Source organism: Strix aluco, chromosome 2 (genome assembly GCF_031877795.1).
Source record: "Strix aluco isolate bStrAlu1 chromosome 2, bStrAlu1.hap1, whole genome shotgun sequence".
Lineage (NCBI taxonomy): Eukaryota > Metazoa > Chordata > Aves > Strigiformes > Strigidae > Strix > Strix aluco.
Window position 1 is genome coordinate 80,206,584 of NC_133932.1, and position 14,928 is coordinate 80,221,511.

Consider the following 14,928-nt stretch of genomic DNA (forward strand, 5'->3'; position numbering starts at 1 on the left):
AATGTAGGGGTTGTACATGTGAAGGTGCTTACGGATGGATCTACCAATTACACCTGTTGTTTTTAACTATGGCCAAAGCACATGCAGTATATGACCACCTGAAGTTTTTCTCATTTGTAAATACTGTTCCCTACATTCAGCAAGATACTGGGTCAGAGTTTTCATGATGAGAGTACTTGACTGTATAATAAAGGTTAAAAAAAAAAAAAAAAAAAAAGACGTTTTAAGTGAAGTATGGAAGATAGCCAGAATAGCAGTTTAATAGCTTTTTCTTTTCATGCTCATGTTTCTGGAATCCATTTTCCTAAAAGAAGACTAAATTTAGAGTAGTGGCATAATCCCAGATTATATGCTTTTGAGCTTTTTTTTTTTCAAATTTGAGGAATGGAAAGATGGTTAAGTTATGCTTTAATAATTTCACACAGTCTAATTCTGCTCAGTAGTCTTTATAGTATGACATCCAGTATCTGAACCGTAAGTATCAGACGGTATTGCTGATCTGAAGCTATGGAAGGAAAGACCCAAGTACAAGAAAAAAATTACTTGAGAAATGAGAGGTGGAACTGGCCATCAAAATGAGCATGACTAAGTTTTGAATCTACTTGAAAAAGAACTAGGTGAGCACTTAGAAGGAAACATAAGAACAATTTGCAGAAATGGTAATAGGCTAAGATATTCTACTTTTAAGTAGTGGTCTGATAACCAGTTACATGAAATGCAATGCTAATGTATGATTTTACAAAATTTGTACAGGATCTTCCCAATAATATGATTCATCAAGTAGCTATTAAGTCTCTCCCTCAGGAATGGCTTTGGTGTGAAACCTGGTGTGATGATGAATCCAAGAAAAAGGCTAAAACAATAGACTTGGTGAGTTGGTTTTGAGTTAGATTAGTTTTACAGATTAAAAACTTTGCTATAATTTCTGTGGCTTTTGAGACACATATGTGATGTCATGGATGCAGTCTTGCTGGAAGGCACTGGAACACTACTTCCCTTTCCCTAAAACACAGCAACTTTTCTCCTTTCCTCTGAGACCTCTCCCACTTGCTCTGTACCAAACTTGCTTATGTTGAAGCTGAAAACTGTACCTGAAAATTAAATGTTGCTATCTGTAACTGGATAGGATCAGGGTTTTTCACACCTGTACATATATTTTTCTTTTTTCCATATTCAGTCAGGTAAGTACAGTTAACAGTCTGGGTATTGTGTGCTGCTATTGCACTCACTGCAAAGCAGGTTCCTCAGAAACCCCTGTTAGAAATTAACATTATCATGGTTTTCTCTGTCCATTTCACCACTGTAAATGGGAGGTAAAGCAGAGCTTAAAAATTATAATGCTGAGGAGACTATCCGCATTTAGAAAGAAGAAAGTGTCTGTCTGGGAATTAAAGCAGAGAGAAAATGTTCTTCTCTGTCATTATTACCCCCATCCCATTTTTTTCCCCCATTCTCATTTTTTTGACAACCCACACACTGTGATACTTCAGAGACATAATTCTGAAGGAAAACAGACAGTTGGAATCTGGTGCGAATATTCAGTATGTAAATAGTTTTGTGTCTTCACAGTTGTTAAAATAAGCTTTTTTGTGCACTAAAGATGGGTGTTCTCTATTCAAGAAAGATTGAAATTAAGTTACTAGACCTTCTTTCAATCCCCCTTTATCATGTATCACTTTTTTTTACAATTTTCATTTATGTTATTTTATGGAAGTACTCAATAAATTTTCTAGACAACACTAGAGGAAGCATCACAAACTTAATAAAAAACCTATCAGATTCAATTTCAATATGCTAACATATATCTTGTATCTCCCTAACTTAAATCTTAATAGCCTTATGCTAGCCGTGTGTCTGCTATCCATATAGTCAGGAGCTCGTGGAAAAATAAAAGTATTTACAATAAAATCTTTTGAGTTATTTAAACAGGGTTTATCTACAATTTGGTTTGTGTGATTTTATTTATTTTTTTTTGATTAATATCAAGGTAACTGACCTTGCATGCTGTCCTTCCAATTAAATAGTAAATGCTGGCAAAATTATTTTAGGCAAGCTCCTTGAAAAGGTGGTATTTTCACCTTTGCTTTGTTTCAATCTAGTATGTTTTAAACTTTCAGTGCAACAATCCCCAAACCAAAGAACCAAAATTAAAGGCTGCTGCCCGGATAGTTCCTGAATGGGTTGACTATGACTCTGAGGTACGAAAGTTAATACAGCAAATTGAAAAAGAGAAGAAAAATCTAACGTTCTTTCAAAAAGGTAATTTACATGCATATTCATCTGCTAACTTTTAAAAAAAGATATATTAATATAGTTGAAATTAAGATCAGCATCAGTAGGCACAAATACTGTATTTGTACAATTTTCCCTGCTCTTAGAGAAATTGTGTGGCTTTTAAGAGTTGCATGATTCTTCTTTACACAGATATTATGCTAAGAGGATAAAATCTTTTGTTTCATGCCAGAATCTAAGAGGAAATTTAGTGCTGTCCTATTCTTGGACCTCAAACACAACCAACTGTTCCACATCATTTGAGCCACAAATATTAAATAAAGCACATTAACTTAAACCTCACTTAGAGAATCTAAAGCTAATGTCTGTTAAGCAGTAGGTAACTTGAGTGTCTGTTAACTTGTCTCTGCATCTCACTCTGGGCTTGTCTACATGGGGCCTTTTTGCACCAGACTAAAGGGCAGTTTAGTTTACAAATAGGTGTTGGTTTGGTTTTTTGCTAAAATTGTTTTAAACTGAGTTAGCTAAATAGCACAAGAAAAAAACCACATTCTTATAGGACTTCCCATAAGACTTGACTTCTTAGAGTAATGTGAAACAAAAAAGAAAGGTGATCTCGGTTCTCAAGGTTGAAGAAAAAACTTAGCAGATAAATCTTGAGTCAGGGAACAAATTCACTTTTTGTTTTAAAGAATCCTTAGTAGTTTTTATTCTTTGAAAGCTTATGGTCAGCTTCTAACAAGGCTCTAAAAATGAAGTTCACATTGCTGAACTGACTGACTAGCAGTAAATAGAAAGTAAAGGGCTTTCTCCACATTTTACAAAACTAGTCATTAAGTCTTTAAGTAACTGGTTTTTATAATTTTTTTTTCCTTTGGTTACAGGTCTTAAGCACGATGAACTTTAGCACAGCCTGTAAACAGCAATGGCAACAGCTCAGTGGTCTTTTGTGAAAGATTGAATGGAAGTTACAGATCTTATATTGGCACTACTTGTAACATTCTTTAATGTAAAGTCAAATATTTATAACTTATAGTGTTATTTAAAACGTTTTAAATGAAATACAAAACCAGAAGAGAAAGCCACAAGTACTTGGGGGTTTTTAACCAGTATTGGGTAGCTTTCCTAATTTCTTTGGGGTTTTTTTGCTCTGCTAAAAGGCAGTTTGCCCAGAGGATTTGAGAATATAAAGAATGATGTGTTCAACTCTTCAAAGATGTATTGTGTCAGTCTGGGGGAGGACACACACATTAAGTACGTACATGAAAATGGTTTTGTGCATATTACGTGCATTAAGCTAATGTATTTAAATATAAAGAATTTTGGCTCTATGTCCATAATTTTGGCCCTGCAGAAATGCTGTGGTGACAAGAAAAAAATCTCAGTGTAGCAAAGATAAGACATAAAAAAATAGCTTCTCTAATTTAGACCACACAAATCTAAGTCAACTTGGAAGCTTACTAAAGCAAGGAATGTCACTTTTCATTTATTATTCAGGATTGCTGCACTCTTACTAAATTTAAAAAATCATTTTTGATTCTTAGGCTCCTTTTGGTCACTTAAATAGTATGTCATAAAATTCTGTTATCTTTTTTGGCTAAGATGATTTTCCAACCAGCAGACATTGCATCAGAAGGTCAGTACCTGAAAGCTGTCTCCACTCAGTTTTGATTATCGTCATCCTGTTTAGAATTGAAAATAAAATAATAAAATACATGAGTAATTTTCACTTTCAGTAGTGTCTCCTGTAATTTTCTAAATATATACTCACAAACCCTTTAGTGGGCTACTGACATTTTGCTCCCATAAAAATTGCAGTGAAAAGTTCTTGCAATACATATTTGAAATAGGGAATTTATTTCTTAAATGGAAATCTAGTGCCTTAAAATACATACTCTTTTGTTTAAGCTATGCTGGTTTCAAAATAGATTGGCTATGACTACAAATTCTTATAAGAACAGCTTAATACAGTCTTTCAGTCTAAATGCTTGAAATCATAGAAGTTAAGGTTATTTGCACTAAGTGGGTGAATCCATGATGAGTTGCATATTTCCATACCAGCAAATAGTTGAATAATTAAGAAAAATTAAACATATTTTGTATGTACTGTCATTGTCCTCAGGTGTTGGTTATTTAAAATTTCTTTCTGTAAGAGCAAGTATTTAAAATCATGCTGGTTTTTTTGCTAATATTTCTCAAGTCTTAGTAATATGAGACATGCAAAATTTTTTACAGCTTTTTATATTTTTTGTTGTATTACCTTTCTGCAGTTTGAACAGTTTTAACATGTCACATATGGATTTTAAAAGGTCTGTTGTGGGCATTTTCTTTGTATGAAGTACCCAATGGAGTATTCCTGTGTAACCCAGTAGCAATAATCAATAAATCCTAATGTCAGTTCTCTTCAGCTATCTCATTACCTGCAATATCTTGTTCTCTAACATCATTACTTAAGGATATCAGGCAGCAAGTCAAACATATTTGAACATAGAACTTTAAGTTGGTATTTTTATACCATATTGATGGACTTACACTTGACTTAGCAGATGTATATGCACCATTACTATAAATTCAATGTGTAACAAGAAAACAGAGAAAAAAAGACATTATTCAGCTGCTTGCCTTTTTTTTTTTCAGCTGATAACTTCCATTCTAATGCTTTACTCTGCAGCAGCATTTCACAATGATCTGCTTTGAAATTTCATGCTTCAAGCATACATTGGAAGACTTTTTTTCCAAGACAGAAGTTAAAGGTTCTTTAAGAAACCTTAGTCCTCTTTAATTATGATTACCTGTGTGGGAAATTTCTGTTATGCAGTATAAGAAGTGGATAATTTATGCACTGATTTCTTGTTCATTTTATCTGTACCATCCTCTTCGTTTTAAAACTGGATTACTTCTACAGGCTTTAAAAAACTAGTAGCTATTTTAAATACTATTTCCTTGAGATTACTTAAATGATTAGAATATAATTTTTAGAAATGTAATTTGCTGGAGATATTTTGAAGATTTAAAAGGTTTCATACCATTTTCTACAGTGTTGTATGTATTTGTAAAAAAATGTTTTACAGCATTTCTTTTTCCTGTATAATACTACTTTCAAGGAAAGCTCTTTTTTGATATATATATTGGTTTATAAAACAAAGAGGGTCCAGGAAATAGATTCACTACTTTTCAAAGATCTCTTTAAAGCAGCACTTTGAATCATTAGCATATCATTATATTTTTAATACCAAACCAATGGACTGTATATGTTGCACAAAAGATTAAAAGGTGCCACTGGAGAAAAAAAATCATTATTTTCTGTTCTCCTATTTTGTACTATACAATAACAATTACATACTTGGTTAATAGATCCGAGGCAAAAAAATTGCAGCAAGCTCTCAAATGTCTTTGATCTGAACAAAGTGTTTGTGCTGGGAAGCAACAGCAATGTTCAAAACTAGGTAGCTGCTGTAGGGTGAGACCTTAGAGATGCAGAGAGACCTTATTTCTAGTTTCCAGTCTGTATGCTCTGCCCTGTGAAAGGGAAGAAAATGCATCCTGGACTAGGGGAGTGTTACTGAGACCTAGTTATCACTTTAAATACATTCAGGAATAGGTAGAATACTAAACCATTCTCACAAAACTTGGACCGTCTGATCTCCAGTGGCTGTGCCTTAGATAGCCTTGCTGTTATCCCAAAAGAAGGGTTCCTTCACCTGGTATGCAAGCCAATAGATGTAGGGTCATGGTATTTCTTTTATTCCATGTCTACGCAGAGTGGGATGCTAGATGGTGAGTCCACAAAGCTAGCACACTGCACAGAACATCATCAATGTATTTATACGCTTCAAACTACAGAAATACACATTTTCTGTAATGACCATCGGGTTAGTTTCTTATCGCTTTGTCCCTCATTGTCATGTCCCTCATGCCAGACTTCAAGTATTTTCTTGCTGTTACAAGAAGAGAAGACATTTCTAAATGTAAAGGTCTACAGCAAGGCTTTCCTGTAGATGATGAGGAAATCTTACCAACTAAAGAAGCTACTGTAGAAAAACCAACTGCCTTGTTCACCTACTGGATGCAAAAGGAAAAAAGTTACTAGGTGAGCTTCAGTTTTCAGGAAAGTGGTGTTGTGCTTCAACTTGAGAAGATGGTATGGTCACGCTAATCCAGCCCCAGCCTATTGCTGAATGATTAACACAGACCTTTTCTACACTCTTCTTACTGTATAATAGTTTCATGACAGGAGCTGCCAACAAGCAATGAAGCTTGATTTGGGTATGTGTTATTATTGATATTAATCTTGGACTTGGAAGCCAGTAGATGTTTCTCTCAATAAGTGCACGTTTGAAGCAGAAGAGAGGTGAATGCTTAAAAGATGCTACTTTTAAAAAGATACAATAAATATGTATAAACGTAAAAAAAAAAAAAAAAAAAAAATGGTTGGACTAGATGATCTTCAAGGTCTTTTCCAGCCTAGACGATTCTGTGATTCTGTGATTCATTGGTTAACAACATGCCTTGTCTGGACTTAAAGTTACAGTGTCTCTTCATTATTCTGTGCAAACTCAAAGGGTGAGGGGGGGGCAAGACTTTTTGGTCTTAAATTGAGTCGGTGGTCATGATCTCCTCCTGCCACCTTTACCTTTACCCTAGTTACTGCAGAAATTGCCAAGTTCATGCCTTACATCATTCTCTCATTTCTGTTATCATTCTTGTAACAAGATGTTTCCTTTATCAGTCCTTAAAGTTCCTCCTCTGAGTAACAGTGCTTAGCAAGGCATGCAAGGCTACAATGGAGTTGCTAATTGGCAGTTAACATTTGTCTTTGGTTTATTAATCCCCCCCTTTGGTATTTATCTAAATCTCATCTTCAGATAAATTTCACCCCTACTGTCAGAAATCAGTACATATTGCCCTGTAACTTTTTTCATTATAATGCTTTGACACATCCAGAATACCAATAATTACAATTGTTATTACAATGTAAATTATACCTTGTAGTAAGCTTTGCAACCATCCAGTTAGGGGGAATCCAAATCCATGCAGCATTTTATTCAGCCATCCTACTTCCATCGTGTCCTTAATATCACTGCTCAATTTTGCTACTTGTTCTATTTTATCCAATTGCTCATCTAAATTATCAGTAACATCAGAAATGTGAATGCAGCAGTCTTTGTCATTTAAATTTAAATATCCGCAGACCCCATGCTCGTGTAATAGCATTAGGTCTAATGCCAATCTGTTCTGTAAAGTCATTTTAGAAGTAGCCTGCAGCTGAAGGTTTAAATCTTGTAATCCTGTCCTTGTTGCATTGGCTAGTATTTCTATTTGTCCCGACAAATTATATAGCCACATTTGGTTTTGATCTGAGGTGATTTGGGGGCTAAAAATTGCCTCCAGGATCCATCCCACATTTGTTCCAGTAGAAGGATGTTCCAGTCTCCAAGAGTCTGTTTTGTCTCAATTTTTCCCATAATTGAAAACTTAATGGTTTCTTCCTCCATAGGGGGCATAAGGTCAATACACCTAATGTGTGTTGGTGCACTTTTCTTCCTAGAGGTAACTGGGTAGTCCATGTTCCATCACTACTAACCCATACTGTATGGCCCATGGAAGGAACTGTTCCTCTATTGCAATCTACAGAGTCATTCTGGATCATAGTGCCCATCCAGGTATCACTTATATAGGTATAATAATTTCTACAGAGACACCCTAACTGTAAAGCTCTAGAAACTGGACCCAATCATTGGATTCCATAATCAACTGTGGAACAATTAAAAACCTGTGTGCAGTTCCATCTATGATGCTGGGATCCTTTCCTTACCTTTGGTTCCTTGTCTCCACTCCATTCAATGCAGCATGGGGTGCTTTGCATATAATGCCGTTTGCCTTCCTTGGGTACTGACCATACACTAGGAAAATCCATTCCCTGTGGAAAATGATCATAAGGCTCAGGGCCTCTTAAATTTGTCCCCTGTAAAGTATTTAACTCCTCTAGGGAGGGATCATTACACCAAGTGGGCATGTTTGGTGGCTGGTATCTTGCAGATAACCATTGCTCCTGCACCCATGAGAATTTCTTTATAGAAATTAGTGAAAATGGTATTCATCAGTTGAGAGGTGACTAGGGCCTGATGGGTGGGTGCCATCCACCACCCTTCTTTGGTTTTCTTGCAATGTAACATTTTGGCTAGCTTGTTATCCTTTTCTGAATACTGGGGCAGTTCCATATTTATATTTTTTGCTCATATTAGTGTTCCTTGAATTTCTTTTCGTAAAGCTGCCTTCTTTGCTGCCAGATCCACCTTACAGTTACCTTCAATTGTATTACCTTGGCCTTTCTGGTGAGCCCTACAGTAAATTATGGCCACTTCTTTCAGCTCCAATACTGCTGGCAAAAGATCTAAAATCTCATGTCCATGTTTAATTCCTTGGGAATTCAGTAATCCCCTTTCTTTCCAAATGGCTCCATGAGCATGCACCACACTAAAGGCATACTTGGAGTCTGTATATATATTGATTCTTTGATTGCATCCAATTCTTAAAGCTCCAGTAGGAGCTATCAGTTCTGCCTTTTGCTGAGATATTCCAAGGTAAAGGCTGGACTTCAACTTCCTTGCAATAGTCACTATGGCTTATCCAGCTCTCCTGACTCCTTTGTGCACAAAGCTACTCCCATCTGTATATAATTCCAGATCTGCATTCTCTAAAGGATGATCTTTCAGGTCTGGCTTGCTGTCACAGACTTGTTTAATAATGCCCATACAGTCATAGTATAAGGTTTCCTGTTCAGCTGTAGGTAATAAGGTGGCAGGATTCAAAGATGACATCATCTTTAAAGTTGTGTCATCCTGTTCTAATAACACTTGATATCTGGCCAACCGGCTAGGGTAGATCCAATGATGTCCCTTATGTTCCAATATTGCTGTTACTGCATGTGGGACCAGTGCTGTAATAGGCTGACCCAAGGTCAGCTGACAGGTCTCTTCGATTTAGCATAGCTGTAGCTGCTATTGGTCGCAAACACACTGGCCAGCCTTTGCTTGTTTGATCCAGTTGTTTCAAAAAAGGCCGCTGGCCCTTTCCAGTCCCCAAGGGCATGGGTAAGCACCCCCAAAGTCACATGTCTCTCATGTGCATAAAGTTGAAGAAGTTTAGCCAGATCTGGTAAGCCCAGGGCCGGGGCCTGCAACAGTTCCCTTCTGATCTCATCAAAACCCTTTTTGCATTCTGGTGCCCATTCTAGAAAGTCACCTGGGCCCTTAATAGCAGCATATATATGCTAGTAGCCCATAATTAGGGATCCACATCTGACACCAGCTGGCCACCCTCAATTTTTGTTTTGACTTGGAACTGTGATTTTCCCAATTCTTGCTGGCCTTAGAATTCCCATATCCTAAATATTGAACTCAATCCTGTGCTATCTGTGCCTTTTTCTTAGACACCTGATATCCAGCCAGACCTAAAAAGTTTAGTAAGTCAATAGTGGGTTTTAGGCAATTGCCTCTGCAGCCTGCTCCTATTAAAATATCCTATTGTAACAATGTAATATTCTGCTGATTGCTTTGGCACTGTTCCAGGTCTTTTACCAATACGTTATCGAATAGCATAGAACTATTCTTAAATCCTTGTTGCAACACCGTCCAACATAATTGTGATTTTCTCCCCGTCACTGGATTTTTCCCATTTGAAGGCAAATAGCATCTGGCCCTGTTCACTTATTGGAACACAAAAGAAAGCATCCTTCAAATCTAGTACAGTAAAGTCTATGTTAGTCTCTGGAATCGTAGTTAGCAAGGTATAAGGGTTAGCTACCACTGGATGAACATCAACTGTAATCTGATCAATTGCTTGCAGATCTTGAACAAGCCGATATTCCTGGGTTTTAGGCTTTCTCACTGGCAAGACTGAGGTATTATATTCAGATTGGCATTCTCGCAGAAGCCTGAATTCCAGGAAAGTCAGAACGCTTTTCTAGCCTCCCACATCAGTGGATATTGTTTCTTTCTTACCAGCTGGGTGACTTTAGTTCTATATTTATGGGACTTATGGTTTTTGCTCTTCCTGGTTTCTTTGTAGCCCAAACCATTATGCATCCATAACTTCACTAGGTAGACTGTCATTATCCTCTTGTTTATTCTGATCCTGTAGGTCCATTAGCAAGCATATCTATGCTTTCCATGCCGTTTCTGGTGGAATATGCAGTTTAACCAAACTTTCAGAAAAGTTTACAAAGCAAGTCCTGTCCTAGTAGTGCCAAAAGGCCCTCCAGCATATAAAGAAACTAATGGGATAATTTGGTATTGCCAACCACACATTCCATTGGTTTACAAAAAGGCCTGCTTATCCACCTTCCCATTGCTCCAACAATGGAAACTTAATTTTCTTAAAGGTCCCTTACAACTAGTCAAGACAGAATGAGTTGCTCCACTATCAATTAAGTCTGTAGGGGAAATTCTGATATTGCTCCCCTCATTCTATATCCTCTTCCCAAATCATAACATTAACATCTTCTGTCAGATTTGAGTTCTCCTTTGCATTAGGACATTCATTTTTCCAGTGTTGTTCTTGCTTACAAATGACACACTGATTAGGTCCCAAGGGTGGTCTCAGAACCAGTTTTCCAGAAACTCTTCCTTGACCACCTCCTCATCCCATTCTCCTACCTCCCCCTCTACCTCTATTCCCAATACTTACGCCATTGTTCACTAGAGCACCAGTGAGTGCCATTGCTAACATAGATGTTTGTGCCTTTGCCCAACCCTTTCTTTCTTTTCCCTATCCTCCCTATTGTTATAGACTTTCTAAGTTATTTCTATTAATTCCGTAAAGGGCTTCCCTTCTGCTCCTTCAGTCTTACTCAGTTTCTTTTTTATATTTGGTGCTGACTGCCAATTAACTGTCCATTAACTGCCAATTGACTGTCCATTAAACATTTTCCTATTACTGTCCTCATCTGGATCAAAATCTGTCCATTTATATGCCACTTCTCATATCTGCTCACAGAACACAGATGGGGTTTCATCAGCTCCTTGTCTAATTTCATATACTTTAGATAGATTCTTCTGTTTTGGCACCTCATTTTTTATTCCTTTTAATATCAAGTCCCTGTGCCTTTGAATAGCCATCATTCCCTCTGCCATATTTGGGTCCCAGTCCAGTTTTTGATCAGTAGGAATACTAAGCGCATTATTCCCAGGGATCTCTCTCCTTTCTTTTTCCTTTCTAGTCTCTTCCAACACCATTTGTTTTAACTCAGCTGTGAATAAAGCATCTAATAACACCTGCATATCTTCCCAGTTTGGGTTATGAGTCAGCATTATTGTCTTCACGTGCAGCCATTCAGCTAGTCAATCCCAGTCTTCCTTCTCTATATTGTTGGGGAAGTCAATTAAAGGTGTATTGTGTCCCCTCCCAAGTAAAGGTGAACTAAAGTTTATCTTCTTCCCTTAGGGGAATCATAAAAACCATATCCTTAACATCTAGGGTGGCCATCCATGGGTGGGCAGCTGCCTGTATTGCCATTGCTATTGAGGTTATGCTTGGGACAGCAGGAGTTAGTGGTGAAGTATTACTGTTTAATCTCCTATAATTGATTGTCAAACATCATTGCCCATCCAGTTTATGGACTGGCCACACTGGAGAGTTGTAAGAGGAATGTGTGTATCTCTCTTTTCTCGAGGTCATTAGTTACTTCTGAAATATTCCACTTGGCAGCACTTGCAGAGGATATTGAGAGACATGGGTTACTCTAGATTGCAGGGATACAGGAACAACCTGCCAAGTTCTCACATGGGTGCCCTCTGCCCCTCTGCCTCCAAAACTCCACATAGGTACCATCATTTGCCTGCCAGCACATCAAATCCCAATCTATTCCTCTTACAAGGGCTCAAAGCCACCTCCACAGCCATCATCCTCTTTTCCTCTGGTAGCCAAAGTTTTTGAGCTATTAACATTTTCCTGCCACCCCCATCACACCTATTATGTTTATAGTCTTTCTTTCTTTGATTCTAACTCATCAGCTTGCTGTTCATTTAAAACACTAATTTGGGCTCCTGTGTTGAGTGGGAACTTTAAACTTACTCACCTTGGGCCCACAAGAATGTGTATATAAAGCTCCTTGTTGGCGGCCTGAACCCCAAACCACAGCTCCTAGTTTTTTAATCTTTTTAGTTCCCCCGGCAGTGCCGCCAAAGGGTCAGACTTCCCTTCCTGAGGCGGGGAGGCAGTTGCTGGTGTCTCTCTTCAGTCCCCAGTTTTCCCCTTCAGCAATTCCTCCAGCCACCAGACACGGAGGGTGGGTTGCCCATGCAGCACTGCCCGGGGCGCCCCTAGCACTAACACCTTTCACCAAGTGTGGTTCCTCCCTGGATTGTAACCCCAACCCGACCTCTCTGGGGGTGGGTTCAAGATCCCAGGGGCCGTTGGGGGTTTTCAGCTGCCGGGCTGCACCTCTCCATTACTGCTCACACCACCGCCACTGTCCGGCCCATCTCCACCCCTCAGTAACTCTGTTGTGCATCACCCCCACCCAAGCCAACGCCTGCACGGGCAGGTTCAGTGAGTTCTGATGGCTGTGCTCAATGGCCCTCGGAGTCCTTTCTCTGAGGAACTGGACATGTATTTCTAAAACATCTGGTAGTCCCCTGATAAGAGGTCTAAGGTGGTGGGGGCCCACCAGTGCAGCCTTGCCACTCCCCTTCATACATTGCCTGAACACGTGGCTTTTTGCACTCCCTTCGCTAGCTCCGACAATCCCTTTATCTTAATAGTAACAGGTTCTCCCCTTTCTTTTGGTTCCTCCCAGCTTGGAGCTCACCGACCTCGGGTGCCATGGGGATGCAGGTTCAGGGCTTCAGACCTGGTGGGCCCCTGTTGCCTCTCTGAGTGAGGGGCTGCACATCCCTGTCTCCCAAGTCCTCTGCTTCTTCTAAGCTATTCTCATCAGAGTCTCCCCAGATGTCCCCATCCCAATCCTCGGGATCTGCACCCATGATTAACTTTCGGATTTGGACAATGCTGGTGCAAGCATAATTTCGATTTTTGAATTAAACAGGCACCTAGGATGGCACACATGGTTCCTTTACCTCTGCCATCCCCAAAATTTCTGTAGCTGTTCCAGCCATACCATGAACGCCACTGGCTGGGACCACTTCTCCTGCATCCACTATGTGTCTGGTGTGAAGGGGCACAGCCAGGTCTCCCTAATAATTCCTCTACCGACATCCTGCCAATCGCACCTATTTAATGTTGTGGAATCTCTCAAAGCAGACAAGGTAGGTACTCGAAGTGAGATTAATTCTAATCTAAACTGTTTAATGTTCTGACAAACATTAGTGAACTACAGATTCAGATGTCTGCCAAAAGAAACCAATACTACACAGCTCACTTAAGAATTCCTAAGCTTTAGAAATAATGACCCAAAATGCACACTTGCTTACCTGAAAGACGAGGGCTCCCAGCCTCGAGGAATTTCCTTAGGCGGCGTCCCGACCCAAATGGGGAGTCTGTGACCACAGTCCCACTGCTCCAAGGAGACTCAGTTTGCCCTCTGACGTTTACACTTCAGTCAAACCTGAGTTGTGGTCATATATGGTCAGCGGTCTAGAAACTTCTCTCAACCAAAGTATTTCATTGGCTGAGGGCCTTGTCTGTCAGCCAAGAGCCTGGCCTTTCTTAGTCCTCCACTGAGGTGTGTCTGTGACCAGCTCCACACCCCAACCGTGGCTTCTGGTTTTAACTCTCTCCTTTCAGCGGTCGAGGAGTTTTGGCCCTTATCAGGGCTGGTGCACCTGCCACCAGCGGCCTCGCAATGACATCAGCCAGCTCTCTCAACACTCTCGGGTGAATAACGGCAGGGCCCATCCATTTGTAGGGGTCAAGCTCCTGTAATAGTTCACATGCCAACTCTTCCTTTGCTGACAGTGGGTCTGTGTTTGCATCGACCTGGATTTTTGTTTCCAAGGCCTAGGGCCCAACAGTGCTGGTAAAGACAGAGGTGAAGGAAGTGTTGAGAACCTCTGCCCTTTCAGCATTGCTGGTGACTAATTCACTTCTCCTGTTTAACAGCGGGACAGTATTTTCCTTCTTTCTGCTTGCTGTTAACATACCTTAAGAACCCTTTCTTGCAGTTTTTGACATCTCTGGCCAGTTTCAAATTCAAGCTGAGCTTTTGCTTTTCTAACTGCATCTCTGCATGCCCTGGCAATGCCCTTGTAGTTCTCAATGGGTATTCATCTGCTTTTCCATCTCTGCTACACTTTTTCAGTTTTGAGCAGACTCAGAAGCTCGCAGTTTAAGCCAAGCAGGTCTCCTGCTCTGTCTACTTCCCTTACCTTTAAAGTGAATGAACTGGTTTTGTGCTTCCAGAAGAGCATTCTTCAAAAACTCCCCGCACTTGCTAGTTCCTTTACCCTCCATGGAAGCTTCCCATGGAATCCCTCCCAACTGAGCTCTGAATGAGCTGAAGTTTGCTCTTCTAAAGTCTAAAACCTTTGTCTAGTACTAACCTTCATCGTGCTCAGACGGATCCCAAACTCCACAATACTGTGATCCCTGCAGCCAAGGCTATCACTAACCGAGATACCACAAAGCAGCTTTTCTTGGTTTGTGAGTAGCAAGTCCAGCAGTGCCTCACTCCTGGTTGGCACATCGAACACTTGTATGAGGGAGCAGTCCTCTACACATTCCAGGAACTTGATGGAT

General features: G+C 39.5%; 1 protein-coding gene and 1 long non-coding RNA gene across 3 annotated transcripts in view; one reads left to right on the forward strand and one right to left on the reverse strand.

The window, feature by feature from the left end:
- The window catches only part of UGGT2 (UDP-glucose glycoprotein glucosyltransferase 2), a 92,334-nt gene extending 87,695 nt beyond the window's left edge, over positions 1–4,639 (forward strand). For both annotated transcript variants that reach the window (XM_074815434.1, XM_074815435.1), the window contains 3 exons: positions 754–870; positions 2,118–2,259; positions 3,117–4,639. In XM_074815434.1, the coding sequence (XP_074671535.1) occupies positions 754–870; positions 2,118–2,259; positions 3,117–3,139 (282 nt within the window). In that variant the 3' untranslated portion in view covers positions 3,140–4,639. The remainder of the gene's footprint in view (positions 1–753; positions 871–2,117; positions 2,260–3,116) is intronic.
- On the reverse strand, positions 3,878–14,273 carry LOC141919583 (uncharacterized). Its single transcript, XR_012622009.1, has 3 exons — positions 13,665–14,273; positions 8,048–8,152; positions 3,878–3,914 (listed from the first exon to the last, which is right to left on the reverse strand). It is a non-coding gene; the product is annotated as an uncharacterized LOC141919583 (long non-coding RNA).
- Between the last annotated feature and the right edge of the window lie 655 nt (positions 14,274–14,928).